Source organism: Suillus plorans, assembly GCF_016647745.1.
Source record: "Suillus plorans strain S12 chromosome Unknown HD556scaffold_17, whole genome shotgun sequence".
Lineage (NCBI taxonomy): Eukaryota > Fungi > Basidiomycota > Agaricomycetes > Boletales > Suillaceae > Suillus > Suillus plorans.
The window spans coordinates 632,649-649,469 of record NW_024537401.1 but is presented as its reverse complement, the minus strand read 5'-3'; the positions used below and the strand labels follow the sequence as shown (position 1 = coordinate 649,469).

General features: G+C 48.8%; 5 protein-coding genes across 5 annotated transcripts; 3 read left to right on the top strand and 2 right to left on the bottom strand.

Moving 5' to 3' along the window:
* Window positions 1–2,467: 2,467 nt before the first annotated feature.
* HD556DRAFT_1233712 (kinase-like domain-containing protein) lies at window positions 2,468–3,971 on the top strand (the record flags this gene model as incomplete). The annotated part of the gene is made up of 6 exons (XM_041297616.1): window positions 2,468–3,034; window positions 3,116–3,215; window positions 3,336–3,412; window positions 3,482–3,498; window positions 3,566–3,791; window positions 3,855–3,971. The coding sequence occupies 6 exons, from the start codon at window positions 2,468–2,470 to the stop codon at window positions 3,969–3,971; spliced, it is 1,104 nt and encodes a 367-aa protein (XP_041162384.1).
* Window positions 3,972–6,232: 2,261 nt separating this feature from the next.
* On the top strand, window positions 6,233–8,578 carry HD556DRAFT_274762 (uncharacterized protein). Its single transcript, XM_041310102.1, has 2 exons — window positions 6,233–6,297; window positions 6,357–8,578. Exon 2 carries the CDS (start codon window positions 6,371–6,373, stop codon window positions 8,444–8,446), a length of 2,076 nt encoding a protein of 691 aa, XP_041162383.1. The 5' UTR covers window positions 6,233–6,297; window positions 6,357–6,370; the 3' UTR covers window positions 8,447–8,578.
* Window positions 8,579–9,605: 1,027 nt separating this feature from the next.
* On the top strand, window positions 9,606–11,925 carry HD556DRAFT_274706 (uncharacterized protein). Its single transcript, XM_041310101.1, has one exon. The coding sequence runs from the start codon at window positions 9,719–9,721 to the stop codon at window positions 11,609–11,611; it is 1,893 nt and encodes a 630-aa protein (XP_041162382.1). The 5' UTR covers window positions 9,606–9,718; the 3' UTR covers window positions 11,612–11,925.
* Window positions 11,926–13,289: 1,364 nt separating this feature from the next.
* HD556DRAFT_274411 (uncharacterized protein) lies at window positions 13,290–14,148 on the bottom strand. The gene is made up of 2 exons (XM_041310100.1): window positions 13,814–14,148; window positions 13,290–13,765 (listed from the first exon to the last, which is right to left on the bottom strand). The coding sequence occupies exons 1-2, from the start codon at window positions 14,036–14,038 to the stop codon at window positions 13,409–13,411; spliced, it is 582 nt and encodes a 193-aa protein (XP_041162381.1). The 5' UTR covers window positions 14,039–14,148; the 3' UTR covers window positions 13,290–13,408.
* A 1,689-nt stretch (window positions 14,149–15,837) lies between these two features.
* Window positions 15,838–16,719, bottom strand: HD556DRAFT_1441266 (uncharacterized protein; the record flags this gene model as incomplete). The annotated part of the gene is made up of 3 exons (XM_041306263.1): window positions 15,838–16,251; window positions 16,305–16,496; window positions 16,576–16,719. The coding sequence occupies 3 exons, from the start codon at window positions 16,717–16,719 to the stop codon at window positions 15,838–15,840; spliced, it is 750 nt and encodes a 249-aa protein (XP_041162380.1).
* Between the last annotated feature and the right edge of the window lie 102 nt (window positions 16,720–16,821).

Sequence of the window (16,821 nt, the reverse complement as noted above, 5' to 3'; positions counted from 1 at the left end):
TCGTAGAAACCCAAATGCATCACGTCCCGATTCACCACTTTCCATTATTCACCACCCAGCACCCCGAAGTTCATCCCTTGCAGCCCACTCATCAAACGCAACACTCATAGCAAGTGCCTATATCAATGCCCCATCCCCGACCTCCTTCGACTTTTCCCCGTCTCGTCAATCCTCATTCACTACTACATCCTCATCGCACTCGCACTCTGCTGTCGAACAAGAAACAGTAGACACTCAGTACGTATTCGTCAATGGCACAGGGCACGAAAGCATGATTGATCCATACCCCCTCGACACACAATCCGTGTCCACACACCACAGCAGTCACACAAATGCACCTCAAATCGCTCGTATTCAATCTGAGGCACCTCGGACTAACTCCGGCCACGTCCCGAGCCCCCTGGTGTATTCTCACAGCTTGCCTCCGAGGAATCATACCCTCGATGTGCATAGCATACACAGTGCTTCCCCACGCACGCCTCCGAGGAGAATGTTCCAAGTTGCCAATGCGGACGAGTCGCCGCCTCCTGCTTACCATTCTCCAGTCCGTACGTCTTTTTTTCGGGATAAACATGGATTCCCATCAGAAGAACGTGGAAGTGCGATAGAAAAAGAGTCTGGACAACTAAGGGAGAAAGAACGGGATGTGGATTCGATCTTGGATATCTCAGCAACAGCAAACACCACCTCTTCATCGCTCCATACGGGCACAGACATAGATCTTTCACTTCCGAACGTTGATCCTGCGCTGCTGAATAGGCACATGAGCCCGACCCCTCCGCTGGTCATTGATAAGAGGCTGACGAAAGTGGGTGCGTTACCTCCGAGGCTTAGTTTTCACTTGAGCTCGGATTTGGGGCTGGAGGATTGGGGGGCCGGGTTGCTTAGTGGGTTGGAAGACGGGAGTGGAAGTGGAAGTGGGGAAGGGAGCAACAGTAGACTTGAAGACCGACTAGGACTCTCAAAACCAGGGAGATTCATCGAGTCGAAGCGGAAGAGCTCCTTGGTAAATAGAGGGGAAGGCAGCAGTAGCTCGCTCCTCCCTGGATTCTCACTGCCTTCTTCTTCCTCGCGACTATCACCATCCCCATCACTATCATCACCATCAACTTCAACATCACGCTCTCCATCAACTTCATCCCGTCCATCAACACCCTCATCTTCAAAATCCCACTCTCCTATTACTTCTACAACTACATCGACGCCGTCTACCTCCCCTTCTCCTTCTGACCCTTCACATTCTCCTGAATCGACACAGCTGACTTTGAGCGTGCTTTCGCCGATGCTCTCTCCTACACAACCAAGTTCAAGCATGATCTCTCCAACCTCGACACGGACACTCCCGACACTCCCAGATGTGTCGTTTGGAGCGGATATAACGCTTGGGGCTCCCCTACGTGTTATGGTGCCGAGGTCACCTGCACCTGGGAGCAGCGTACCGCCTACGCCAACGACAAGGAACACACCACCGCCTATAACAACTGGAAGGCCGCCTACACCGACACGGAATGCACAGCGTACGCCGATGAGAGAACTTCCGCCTGTGCCTCCTGAAGAGGTAGAGGTTGATAGTAGTACTGGTCCTGTGTTACCGGATATTTCGTTAGGGCCTGACGTCTCTTCGCTTGGTGTTGGGTTGGACCTCTCTTCACTTGGACTTGGTTTGGATGTTTCATCTCTCAGTGCTGGTGGACCAAAGATTTCCAGCTCGAGTACCCAAATTACCAGTCCAGAACACAATGAGCTCACGAAACCCTCATCGCCTCCGGCTTACAGACCGGGAATCGAGGTTACTGTGTCACCGCAGTCACCTACCAGTGCGACATTATCGTCAAAGATTTCGGGTGGGGGTTCTTCGAGAAGAGAGGGTGTTGGTGCTTTGATGGCAGGTGATCGTGGTTCTTCCTCGATGACAGGTTCTCCTTTCACGACGGGCGCTTCAACAACAAGTAACCACAGTCCACCTTCAACAACAAGTAACCGCAGTGCCTCTACAACCCTCCTCCCCTTACGACCTGCAGGCGACCGCGATTCCGGAATGTCAACGATGACAGTCACACCCGCTACCATTGTGAGCGTGAGTGGAGCCGTGGCTATCACGTTGGCAACAGCTAGTGTCGTTGACTCTGATTCTGTATCGCTGAGTGCTGTTGAGCCTAGAGATGATGCAGTGAGCCGCACAGAAGACGGCCCGATCGTTGTGTTGGACTCAGATGGTGCATCCGTGGTGCTAGGCTCAGATGGCGCGTCCATCGCGCTAGACTCGGATCCTGCATGGCCAGAACCCCCTCTCACCCCCGACCTCGACACAACCCCGCGTCAACCCACGCGTTTTCGCGCAACCTCCCTCCGTGTGCAGGGTTCTCCCCACAGCTCGCATTTCAGCAGCGATACGGGCTCCACTACCGAAAGCGCACCCCTTGTCACGCCCAAGTTGCACGTTCCGCCTTCGCCGCTCCGGGATAAGATGTTCGCGCCTGAAGCTGCGCTTCTCACATCAACAACCGATACGTTTGGAGTTGGAGGGCGGGACAGTGATAGCGATAGCGATGAAGGGTTCACACTCTTTCCTCCAAAAGCACGCTCCCAATCCCAATTGCAGCGCTTACCAGAATGGATTGCAGATGCCATCTCCCCTCTCTCCGAATTCATGATCGACGTCGATCCCCAAGAATATTTTGCAGACCTACAAGAAATTGCAGAAGGTGAGAGCGGCTCCGTATATGCCGCCCGACTCGTCTGCCCCGTCCAATCGCTCTCTCTATCCTCTGGAACGACGCACGTAGCCATAAAATCCATCGCAATTCACCCAGCTGTATCTCCAAAGTTCCAAGACCTGAGCCACGAGATGGAGCTGATGCGCGGGGTGCATCATGGGCATGTATTGCGCATGGACGCGTTTTATGTGAATTTGGTGGATGATTCGGTGTGGATACGAATGGAGCTGATGGAGAGGAGCTTAGCGGATGTTGTGGGGCTTGTTGGGGAGGGGTTGTCGTTGCAGGAGAGGATGATTGCGAGATTTGCTAGTGATGTGAGTCTTTCTTTTCCTTTCTTTTTGTTTCGTTGTGTGGGGTATGCGTGGGCGGATCCTGACCGATGAATGGATGAACAGGTTCTACTTGCGCTCGAATACCTCCAGAAACACCATATCGCCCACCGAGATGTCCGTTCTGATAACCTCCTTTTAAACGCGAGCGGAATCGTAAAAGTTGGTAAGTGGCCCCCTTATATGCTCGATTGTTTACTCCGATCATCACTTGTTTTGTTGCCATCTTTTGTTTGTTATTGGAGAAGAGATGCTGATTTCATCTTGATGACCGTTTGATCCATAGCTGATTTCTCGAATGCTGTGCGTGTGACGAGAAATTCTCCGATGTGTGTTGGGGCTGTGGGCGTTATCTACTGGCAGGTGCGTTTTATAAGGTTCTTCGTCGTCCGTGTGTTGATGGCGTTCGTGTTCATGTTTTGCGTTTTGCAGGCTCCAGAGATGCGAGTGTGAGTGTATTTATTCCATTCTCTCCCATTAGGAATCAAATCTCATCTTCGTTTCTTCTTATTACAGTGGAGCGTATAACGCGCTCAAAGTTGATGTCTGGTCTCTAGGCGCAACAGTATGGGAACTAGCACAGACAGAACCGCCCTTTGCAGACGTCCAAGACCCGCGACAAATCGGTGTCCAGTGGCCGCCTCTGCGTCAACCAGAGCTTTACTCGCGCGGGTTCCACGAGTTTTTGAAGTTATGCTCGAGGCCGTATGCATCGAGGCCGAATGCTAATGAGTTGGTGAACGTGCGTTTATATTCTTGTGCGATTTTGACTCGACGCTGATCGGACGTTGATTTCGATTTGTAGACGCCTTTCATCCGCAACGCATGCGGCCGAGCGGTGAATGTCCAACTCTTATCACAGTGTAGAGCTATTGAAGAGCATGTGTTACAAAGGGAGAGTGAGAGTGGGGGTGAGTCGTAACGAGTAGATGGATGGACGGACGGACGATTTGCTTTTGTTTTTGCCGGCGCTGTGTCCGCGTTACCCATTCCTTTCATAAAACTATCTATCAACATATTCATATCGCTATCTATATCCCCAAAGTCATTACTCATATCTCACTTATTCCCATTCCATCAGATCTGACGGGGTTTTTACACATCATGATGCCATGGCTTTGTTTGTCATTCAATTTGAGCGATGCTACTGCATGGCGGTGTTCTTTGGGTGATTTGGGTAGGATATGATATGGTGGTTGAGTGGGCGAGTGATGATTGGTGATGAAATTTCTCTTGGTCTGGCGCTTCGGACGAGTGGCTTTGGTTTCGAATTGCAATTTGTAGTAATTCATATACAGCAATCAAGAGCGCAGAGCAACCAATGAGATCTATATTTGAGTCCTTTACAAGTTGAAGCTTTGAATCGGAGTAGTTCCGAGTCATTGGACATACACCGCGATAGGCTGAAATATTGCTCTCAGATGAATTTCTGCTGAAAAATCAAGTCTTTGGCCCGAATGCAGACAAGGTGAAGGTCCGTAGACAATAGATTCATGCCGCGTACTGTGTGACTTTGGCATGATCAGATTGATGGCACTTGATCTTGAGATTGACCGTGACAATTCCTTCGTATTCCAAGAGGTCGAAGAACACCGGGATATTGCTAACGAAGGTCCATCACGTTTGCAAGGTCTCGATCTAAATTTACATCAAGTAGAAGATGCCATCGATGAAAAGCAGCGTGAGTGGTAACAACCGACGAACCAGAAGCCATAGCGACCAGGACAAGGGAGAGGAGAATCCGACGACTTGAACTTAGTAGCATAGCCCGAGCAGCCCGTGTGGAGCCGCTGTGAGCGCGCTCACAAATAATTTTTTGGCGAGACGCCGTGTCTTCGAGAGACACAGGAATCGTAACGGCGCTCGACGGCGCCAGTCCCTGACAAAACATTTGTTTAGACTTTCAATTTGCGGTGCCATGAAAATTAAGACACACAAATCAATTAATGTCAACATGAACTATGCGTATGCATATGCTTCTTGATCGCCCCGTTCTTCGCTGGTGGTAAGTACTTGAAAGGACCAGGTCCATGACATTGATATCATCCGAATCGGCACCCGTGCTTATCGGCAATCGGAAAGCGTTTTCCACGATAAGACGGCATGACATCTACATGCAAAACCCTGCCAGGGACTCCGACTACTACCCTGAGCTAGCTATCCTGTCTTTCCCGTATTGTCGTCTTACCTCTGGCTTGGATTCCCCTCAACATGCACTGCCTTCCGCTGCCGTTGCCACTGGTCCTGTCTTCCAAGTCCGAATTCTTCATCGTTTGTCACATCCAGGCTTAATGGCAACCTTGCCCGTTCCCTATGATGAAGTCATTGCTTAATTACATGTCAGCATTCCCGAGTCAGGGACGAGGGTCCAGGCATGAGACGCAAGGTTTCAAACGCAATTTTGAGTGGCACATCAAACCACATATTCGCGTCTTTCTATGTGCCACTAACTACGTTGGACTCGCTCATGTTTTTAGCTCGTCATGATGATAGTAGCTGTCGTCGCTCCTACTCTAAGTCACTGTTAGTTGTTCTCACTTCCTTTATGCTCGTGGTTCTAGTTTTATGTCTCTTCAGTGTCCGCCTTGTAACGCCTGCTGTCAGTCACTTCTGTGCCTTGACATCTACTACTAGTTGAGGCCAGCCCTGTCTGCCTACTTGTCATCCATCAGGTCTCATCAACAGCGCCCACCTGTCTCCAGGAGGCTTGTCTGATGCCCCTTGTACCCGTGAAAGAGTTGAATGCTCTCCGATTAGCGCCCAGGAGCCCTGAAAAGCCGTGATCAACACCGTAATCTGATCCTCAAGAGCTATGATCCGGACCTCCTGCGCTAAAGAAACCGTGAAATTTCAACTCTCTATTGTTTGTAATATCTTTGCGTTTTCATTGACCACAAAAACGTCTCTGGTTCTGGAAGTTGTTTCATGCAGCAACTGCGTGCGTAGTGGCATTGTACTCTAAGTCTCATAAAAAAACAAAAGTCTTACGGTAGTCTCTTCTAGGCACGACCTGTCAAAGCATCCCACCCGAGTCAATTGGTGATTTAACTTCTCGCCACCTATCAAAAAAACAAATTCACTCCAATCAAAAGGTTAGTACGCTACCGTCAGTAATTGGCCCACTTACGAGGCTGCGATGCGTCTATAGTATTCCCGGTGCATCATATGGACCCTGGTGGACCGCCTCCTGGAAGCTTTAAATGACCGTACGGAAAGCTAATACAATGTCCCTCTCGCCTCTGCCCGCGGTAAGCTCTGTCTTTGCTGTACTGATTAATATTCCTTGACTGACATTCTTATTATCCAGCCATTAAACTGAAGATGAATCATGTATTGACAACCACTAGTCAGAAACACCCCCAGTGCTATAGCAGTCAGCTCAAGCCCTTTTACCACGGAGCAACATCGCGTTACACTAGCCCCTCTAGCGGAAAATGCAAGCGCCTGATTGTGCAGTCCGTTAATCCCAGCTCAACAAGTGATTGGAACGAGCGCGACGTTCGGTCGAACGCGCCACTATCCACTCGGCTTGCTTATTGGCTGACCAGGATGATATTCAGCCCATCCAGCGAAACATTTTTCTGGTTATTCGTCTGGCTCTTTTATATCTTCACACTATTATATCCATCCAGAGGCCATCCGTTCGCCATCCATTACAAGCCGTATTTGAGGCGGTTTGTTGGTCAATTGTGGGCTGCACGCTCACCACGGGAATACTCTCTACGAGCACGAGCAGGTGAAGATGATGTACACGTCCGACGTATCACCCACGCCCTCTACCCTCGCATCCTTATTGTATTTGATGGAAATACAAGAAGTTGGGAAAGAGTCAACGTTGAGGCAGTAGCGCGGCGAAGACCATATGTCGCTGTCACCTACCGCTACGCCGACGTGATACAATTCGGAAGGGAGGCAATCATAGAGCGGGTGCGGTATGCTACCTTGGATCAAGGATTTGACGCGTACTGGCTAGATCTCGAGTGCCTACTCGAGGATAAGAGCCAAGACCTGTTTCGCATGTCAGATGTCTACCGACTTGCCTCCTTTACACTCATTATACTCACCGACGAGAGCGTGTGGTCTGATTGGGGCAGCCGGGTTTGGACTCTACCAGAAGCTCTCCTTAGTCGCGAGCTGCGATACATGGCTGGAAACAATGCAGTCACCCCCATCAGTCTCGTCCAAATCGCCTCTTTAGCTTACCGTCACCACGATAAGGAATCCCAGATTATCCACTCTTATGGCCTCGGGAAGGATCCGATTGAGAGGTTGGCGCGCAATCTCCAACTCAAAGAAGCAATATGGCGTCGAGAAAGCTTTTCCTCTCAAACTACGAATCAGGGCGGAGATTCTCAAGGGAGATATCGTGCAGAAAAGGTCTATGCGCTCATGGGATTTTTCGAGCATCGCATTCTCCCGGATCCTGAGGAGACAGAGTTACAAGCGCTTGCACGCTTGTTTATGGCGAACGACAACGACCGCATTGCTGATCGCATGATCTCGATGTTCCCCAAAGACCGAAGCGCTATAAATCAATGGTACACCAATGAAGATGAATATGGTGCCAAGCTTTGGGACATTGAACCTGCTGTACAGGTCATCGGCATTACATCCAATGGTTCTCTTGTGTTGGATGGCTGTCGGGTGGCAGCAATTAGGTGGAAGAATTTCCCATCTGTCGCGTTTGCTACGAGGCGCTCTATCCGACGTCTTCTGGCACTTGCAGCACCATACGTGGCCTTGTTCTTCTTTATGATGAGTTGCACCATGATTTCCCTTGGAAATGAGGAAGCCTCTGCTAGCGCAGATATCTATGGATCTTCCTCGGGAACCTCGCCTCTAGTTGCAGGCGGCGGCGTCATACTCGCTTTCTCACTTATTCTGCTCATATTCTCACCGGTCCTCACATGCTATGCGCACTCTGGACGCGTCGTCCTTGCTTGTCCATGGTTAATTGGAGTCAAAGGAGTCATTTCTGCCCAGGAAGCCTCCGACCACCTGTATGGGCATCAGATGGGGGATTCTCGCCGCACCCTTTACACTCCTTCCGGTTCGCCTTTGGCGAAACCGAGAGGAAGCGATTCCCCGTTTCGTGAGGGCCACGTTTTGCAGTACGAAGCAGCCCTCGCAGCCCCACCATTCGACCCTATTGAAGGTCATATGTTCACCCTCGTCGATACCATCTCGGGCACGATCTACTATTTCCGTGCGCATAGGCCACCCACAGTCTGTCTTTTTACTGGATCTGAGGGTGGGCAAGGGAGGTTTGTGCTGGCCAGCGAGGAATGCAGCAGAAGCGAGTTGCGACGTGAAACCGTGCTCCGCATGCCAACTTTCATCTCTTCTTACATGCACACTTGTGATTGGGTGGCTCTGGGTGGTAAGCCTCAAGACTAGTACAAGCAATGACTCGGCGCTTGATCGTTACTCTTTTATTAACACCCTCATTTCTGTGGTGCGTTTATCTTCTCCTTTTCGTATTTCCTTTGTATTTATATTTTGATTCTCGTACTAATACATATCGAGTATGCTCGTGAATAATTGGTTTTTCACGGAACGTCCATTCATTTGTTCCCTTTCTTTTACTCTTGTCTATCGTATGTTTAATATTTATTTGTCCTGTTGTATGGATAAATTATTGGTTCTTACTTTCGCGTCGAATTAATGAAGGCGCATAGTACTACTGGGCACCATGCTGATTGATGCGGTAAACAATGCTATAAGTGACCGGGGCAAGCACGAGTCGGGACACATGCACAATCGCCGAGGTGAATTAGTTCCAAGTGCAACGTCGGAAGCAATCCAACAATTAAGCTTTATGTAAAGACCCGTTTCGAAAATTCGAGTCGTTGTGTATATGCTGCAATGCTAGTTGTATTAACGACTATCACAGCAGGCATAATCCAACCGACACGCATGACCCAATAACGCAAGTTTTTACTGGTGCAGAAATCGACCTTGATCACTTCCGCTGAGCATCTTGCAGGTCCTAACTCTCACACACGGTCTATTAGAATTACTAAGCAAGGTCAAATTCAGCAACACCACATGAACAAAACAATAGAGAAGACAAACCGAAAGCACAGTGCTGTCGAGACTTCCGAAGTGAGAAAACTCGTATCAGAAATTTCGGAATCAGCGTACCTAATAAGTATGGTCAAGCGCTGGACAAATATAATAAACAACAGACTCCAACTAGGCAGGCGACTTGCACAGAGTAAGCACTTATCATATTACTAGGAACATTCTGATCAGAAACACTGGTAGAAGCCTTGAAAGTACGAGAGCACGGTCATCTGGTTTTGTATACTTACTTGCACATTGCAGTGAATCGCCTTATGGCACCTCTGGAAGCTTTAAATGATGACCGTACAGAGAGCTAATACATTGTTCCTTTTGCTTCTGCCCGCGGTAAGCTCCGTGTTCGCTGTATCGTTTAATATTTCTTGACTGACTTTGTTGTTATTCAGCCATTACATTGAACATGAATCACGTATCGAAACCCACTCATCGACCCCAGAGTGCTACAGCAGTCAGCTCAAGCCCTTTTATCACGGAGCAACATTGCGATATACTAGCTCCTCTAGCGGAAAATGCAGGCACCTCATTGTGCAGTCCGTGAATCCCAGCCTGACAAGTAATTGGAACGAGCGCGACATTCAATCAAACATGCCACTATCCACTCGGCTTGCTGGTTGGCTGACCAGGACGATGTTCAGCCCATCCAGCGAAACATTTTTCTGGTTATTCGTCTGGCCTCTTTATATCATTACACTATTGTTTCCATCCAGAAACCCTGCGTTCGCCGTCTATTACAAGCCGTATTTGATGCGGTTCATTGGCCAACTATGGGCTGCACGTTCACCAAGGGAATACTCTCTACGAGCACGAGCAGGTGAAGATGATGGACATGTCCGACGTGTCACCCATGCCCTCTATCCCCGCATCCTTGTTGTGTTTGATGAAGACACACAAGGTTGGACAAGAGTCGATGATGAGGCAGTAGTGAGGCGCAAACCATATGTCGCTGTCACCTACTGCTACCCTGATGTGATAAATTCCGGAGGTACAGAGGCACTCATAGAGCGGGTGCGGCATGCTACCTTGGATCAAGGATTTGATGCGTACTGGCTAGATCTCGAGTGCTTACTTGAGGGTCCCATAGGAAAGGCCCAAGACCTGTATCGCATGTCGGACGTCTACCGACTCGCATCCTTCACACTTATCATACTCACCGACGAGAGCGCTTGGCTTTCTTGGGGTAACCGCGTTTGGACTCTGCCGGAAGCTCTCCTTAGTCGCGAGCTGCGATACATCATAGCTGGAAATGAAACAGTCACCCCCATCAATCTCATCCAAATCGCCTCCTTAGCTTACCGCCACCATGATAAAGAATCTCAGATTATCAACTCTTATGCCCTTGGGAAGGATCCGGTCGAGAGGTTGGCGCGCAATCTCCAACTCAAAGAAGCAATATGGCGCCGACAAAGCTTTTCCTCTCAAATTACGAGTCAGGGTGGAAATTCTCAAGGGAGATATCGTGCAGAAAAGGTCTATGCGCTCATGGGATTTTTCGAGCATCGCATTCTCCCGGATCCTGAGGAGACAGAGCTACAAGCGCTTGCGCGTTTGTTTATGGCAAATGACAACGACCGCATTGCTGATTGCATGATCTCAATGTTTCCCACAGATCGAAGAGGTATGAATCAATGGTACACCAACGAAGACGAATATGGTGCCAAGCTTTGGGACATCGAGCCCACTGTACAGGTCATTGGCATTACATCCAATGGTTCTCTTGTGTTGGATGGCTGCCGGGCGGCGACGATTAGGTGGAAGAATTTCCCATACGTCGCATATGCTACGAGGCGCTCCATCCAACTTCATCTTTTACTTGCAGTGCCATATCTGGCCTTGCTCTTCATTGCACCGAGTTGCTACATGATTATCACCGGAAAACAAATCCTTGTTGGCATTAACAACTACGGAGTTTCTTCGTGGGTAAATGTTCTACTTATACCCGGTTACGTTATGCTTGCCTTCTCACTTATTCTGCTAATATTTGCACCCGTCCTCACAAGTTACGCACACTCTGGACGCATCGTCCTTGCTCGTCCATGGCTGATCGGAGTCAACGGAGTCATTTCTGCCCAGGAAGCCTCCGACCACCTGTATGGGCGTCAGATTTGGAGTTCTCGTCGCACCCTTTACTCTCCATCTGGTTCGCCTTTGGCGAAACCAACAGAAAGTGATTCCAAGTTCCGCGAAGGCCACATTTCACAGTACGAAGCAGCCCTCACAGCCCCACCATTCGACCCTGTTGAAGGTTACATGTTCACCCTCGTTGACACTGTCTCAAGCACGATTTACTATTTCCGTGCGCATAGGCCGCCCACAGTCTGTCTTTTTACTGGATCAGAGGGTGGACAAGGGAGGTTTGTCTTGGCCAGTGAAGAATGCAGCAGTAGCGAGCTGCGACGTGAGACGGTGCTCCGTATGCCGACTTTCATCTCTTCTTACATGCACCTTTGTGATTGGGTGGCTCTGGGCGGTAGGCCTTAAGGCTGGTACTACAAGCAATGACTTGCTTCACTTATATTGTTCCTCTGCTTTGATCAACATCCTCGTTTCTATAGCGCGTCTCTCTTCTCCTTTTCCGAGTCTTAGTCTTTTCATTTTTACAAGGACACCTCTTCGGTCGGCTTTTCGACAATATACTGTGTTTAAGATTACTTTTGGACTGTAGATTAGTATATATTTGTCCGTGCTAGTTACAAATTCTTATATATCACCCTTGAAAACGCTACGTACTACAATTCATGCAGGTGGCGTCTGTTGTTTGTTTATTGAAAGATGTAGAGTCGATCTATTTCGGAACCGTAACAGGTTTAAACTACACACTCGACATTGTTGCATGGTGGTATGTCTCCTGTTCGCAGTTATTCCAACACTATCTCTAAGTTAGGTTCGTCCATGTGACTGCAGTATCCGGCACTTGCTGATGTTCAACGCGCACGATTAGCTTCCCATTCAAGGAAGCGCGGTCCCACCTGCCAGTGCACAAGCATTCGCTAGTGGGGTATCACATCTATCACTACCACCCGTCACAATTCGCTGGCGCCACCCACCTTTTCTGCAGGGTACATTGTCAGAGCTCCTTCAAGTGCAGATTTCCGAGTCACTCTCTGTCTTATTTTTGCAAATGTGATCTATGATTTGGTCTGGTTCGCGTTCGGAAATTGGACTTGGCCTTCAACGTTCTCCATCTCTACCTGCTTGGTCTCGCCGATCACGGGAAAATCTTCCTCCTCAACTCGAGCGATGAATTATTCAGTGGTTTTTGTGGAGACATCATCGCACGGACTCAAGGCCGTGAACTGATCAATCAGGGAGATGAACGCCATGGTTCAACGGCAAGTTATTATACACCAAAAAGGCGTGGGTGCGCCATGTATCTGAATATGAAGGTTTAAACATATCTTCAAGTTTACATTGCAGGTACACCTGGAAAGACTAGCTGCATATATAGCCGCATGAGTGGAAGACGAGCAGCCTTAGTTGCTGGCGGCTGTCACGGTCGTGACAGTAATTCTGCAGCTATTCCGTTGTCCTGAGCACTGAGATTCAAGATAGTATGGAGCGAGTCAGCACCTGACGATCCCACGGGACCACAACTTTACCTTTGACGTTGACATGGGTGGCTTCTCGAACAAGAGTAACCTCCGCATCGACGAGCGTGGCTTCAAAATCATTATCCCAGCGGCCCCAGTCGAAACTAGAGCATTTAAATAGTGTGGTTGATGCTGCCCCCTATCCGTTCGTGTCTATCGCACTTTAGGTGGTTATATTTGAGCTATGTTATCGTATTGTTCAGTATTGCTTTCGGGTACCGCAGACTGCAGTTATTGTGTAAGGAATGACCCTCACAAGCCTAGTACCTGAATAGGTCCGTTGCAAGGGAGGCATATGGGCTTACGGCCTACATAACATTGATCGCTCGCAGAATGTTTTGCATTAGGGTTCCACCCAGCACTGGTCAAAATTCGGAGGGCATTTCAGGATTGGTTTTGCCCCTTCGCCCTTCGCCCCGAATTCGTGCTTTGAATAAATTAGCATTGTGAAAATGTACTATTGCACAATCTATATAATCAAATGTTTTTCACTAAGTTTGAAATTAAGCAGAGATTAAGTATGATTGGTCGAGCATGTACGCAAAATATCGTTGAAGAACAAGCTGAAAGGAGCAGAGGGCAGCAAGATCGTCGTAATATCACGAAAATCTTGAGAAGGGATACATGGCACTAGTTTGTTCTCAGCTTGAACACTTCCTCCCGATAAGTTCAACTATTCAGATGCAAATCAGTCTTCTTCCGGAACTTCGTGAATACTGGACAATGAAGGTCGGCGACGTGGAGTCATGAGACTCGCGTTACTCCTACGATGGTAGTGGATGCGCTTGGGGGGATGGGGTATAGAGCTTGACAGTGGGTAGATAATGTTTGATGGGTACGAGGAGGAGACTGAAGAAATAGACAAGTCGCTGGATAAGGACGACATGGAAGATGATGGAGATGAACTATAAATGATGTATGATTCTTCCTCTTCCTCGCTCGATGATAGAGAGAGGGACGACGCAGAAGTAGTCAAGTGGGTGATATCGCCATTCTCTGGCATCGGTGATGATGCTGCAAGCCTACCAGAACAGCCAAAGGTCATCTGAAAATCGCGTTAGTGACATAATTTGCAATGATGATAACCAATCACATTCTGTCGGGCACCAATTGCTCGAATCCACTCAGCAACGTGACGCGCCCACTCTTTCTTTTTCGAAAACTCGACCCGGTCCTTCCTCTGCTGCGCGGTTTCGATGAATTGTTGCTGCCTCCCGCGCACATCATACGGAGGGGAATAAACAAGGGTCGTGACTGGATGTGATGAAGCAACTAGGAGGCCGCTCATAGAGTGTGCTGCATCGTGTAATGGGGACATGGTAGAAATCTAGAATGGGGGTCTAGATAGTGATGGTAATCTGACAAGAGCAGCAAGCTGTGTATGAGGGTTACCTCTGATTATATATGACGGCATGAGTTGGGATCCAGAATGTTTTCCAGGGTACGCAGCCCACCAAACACCTCAAACATCCCATAACGTGTTTTGCTTCCCTCGACTTCTATGAGCGCTCCGCGGTGAGCAGCCAGTATAGCATTTGATGGCTTACCCATGTTGTGCAATAATCGTCAATGCAGTATTCCGCTCGAACGGGGAGCTCGGAAACCACTTGTCAAATGACGGAAGAATGTGCACCGGGTGGACCCTTCCGTGGAATTTCGTCGGGCATGTTATTCTTCCGTGCATATGTGGTCTCACCTTTCAACTTGTTCCCATCAACTGCAGAGATTATGGAGAGCATAGCTTACACGAATGGGTTCCTGAATTCCAGAGCCAGTTAGGCGGTAGTTAGACCGGCAAGTCATCGTCAAGTGCGCAGCATTTACCATTGATCAGCGTATGACTTTCTGACAGTCCATCAAAATACTTCCCACACTACTTCAAGTTCGTGAGGTACTACATGTATAAGACGTGAAGACGAGGCTGAGAAGACTCCTTTCGAGGAGCACCAGTTCTAGACGCCATGAAATTTTGAGTGAGCTAGTAAGGACGAAATTTGCATAACAAGCTTACTGTCGGTGACGTCAGTAACGGCGGTACTCCGTGTGGAAATCTGCGGTCCTTTCATTTGTCGGCTAGTTGAATATACTTTCGAGTTACGTAAGCGCAAGTGAACATTAATGTCAGCGACCTTCAAATCTTCTTTTTGACTTCTATCTCCATTTTTCTGATATGTCTCTCGACAATGACACATCCACCACATCCACCTTTTTAGATAATTGTGCCTTCTGAATTCAAAGCGATCTTCTCACCATGATGAGCGACACTGGGCCGGAGTCTAAGACGACCAACGAGTCAAAGCGTTGTGCAAAGGACGTCCGTTGGGCCGCACGGGGTCAAGACATCTGCTATATTGGACGCAATGATGGAGGGTGCAGAGGGAGCTGGTTTGTTAAGCGGTATACGCTACGCAGCGGCTGTCCCGATACCATTAGGTAGGAAGTTCAGACCAGCGGCGTTGGTATTCGGTGAGACAGAAAGTATTCGCTGTACCTGCGTGGTCGTGTTGGTGCCTTTCGCTGCCCACAATGCGCTGATGACTCTTGTGTTGCATTGCGAGTATTCTACGTTACTTATCAATCGCTTAGTTTGCGTGATTAGGTGGATGGTTCATGCTGGCGACCCGGTGTTATATGTGTGGTGTGCTCGCGCCGCGGTGCGCGGTGACAAGTTCACACCGTGAATCAGTTGCGTGTTGAAGCCAATGCTGAACTGCCTTTGAGCTTGGGTCTGTTGCAGTTGACCGACCCTTTCATCGCAACCAAGTGTCATTCAGTCCTTGTCAAATGAATTCATTCGTGAGTGCAGCGCCCTCGACCGGTTCGACGGACTTACGCTGGACAAAACAGGTATCACTAGTAGCGGCGATCAAGTCCTGACGGATTCCGTCGTAGAGATTTCCTGCACAATCTAGGCAGATTTCGAGTAAAGCCTGAGGGTCATCCATGTTTGCTGTTTCAGAGGTGAGAATGGGTCAGTTTGATGAGAGTTGGAGTCTAAGGAGAGAAAGATTGGTTATTGCGACGAAGTACCGAATGAACTATCATCGCGGAAGAGGTGAAGCGCCACATTTGTTGCTTGCTCAAAGACATGAATCTATTTCATCCATTCGTCCCTCGCTACGTAATAGACGAAAAAAATAGGACACCAAAAAGAAGAAGAAAGCACAAGAACAAGGATATAGTCTCAACTGCTACCTTGGTGGAAGCCGCAGTCACAACTTGCATTGACTTTTTGGAAGCAGCAACAGCAGCAGCCTCCGCTTTGGCAGCCATAATTTCAGCGTCGGCTGCTGCTTTGATGGATGCCTTATGCAGGGCAGTCACCTGGGCGTGTAGAGTCTTGAGTTCTTGCGTGTGCAGTTTTGAGAGTTCTTCGGTGGTTGGAGAGGCACTAGTACTACCGGTCTTGTTGATCACAGCAGCGTTCATGACTCTGTTGTTGAGAGACTCCATTTCAGATTCTTGGGCCTGATACTCCTCACGCTTAGAGACGTCTTCCCGCAGTAGCCTTTGCACCAGCTTGTCTCCCTTCTAGAAAGAAAAGCGGTTAGCACAATGACGCAAAGTAAGACCAGGTCACCGACATCAGCGCGTGCGATTGCCTCGTCCCTCGACCTTTCAAGTTCGTGCTTTTGAGACTCCCATGAGCTCGCAGCGTCAGATGCGGTTGAACAAACCTTTCCCTTGGCCTCCTCAATAGTAGCATGTTCCAGCTTCATCACTTTCATACGTTCATCGACGGTCTCATGGGGGGAGATGGGGATTTCGGTGGTGAGCTAGAGGAAAACAAGTCAAAGTCAAGAATTTCATGATTAGTACTGGAAGGGAAAATAGAGCGAAATATTGTGGAAGTACCTCACGCAGAGGGCCATCTTTGTGGTACACATGAATAGCGGGTTTTAACTCGGAATTCTTCGAGTTGGGTGGCATGCTGATACAGATATTATTAGGATGTTTGTCCATCGTGTACCGTAATATGAGGTTGGTAGGTGGAGCCATAGCGGTTGGTGAGTTCATCGTGGTTGAGTACTAAACTTAGGAGAGAGGCCCCTGTTTGAGTGAAGTCAGATGCTTATTCAATATTCAGCACTGCTTATAGCA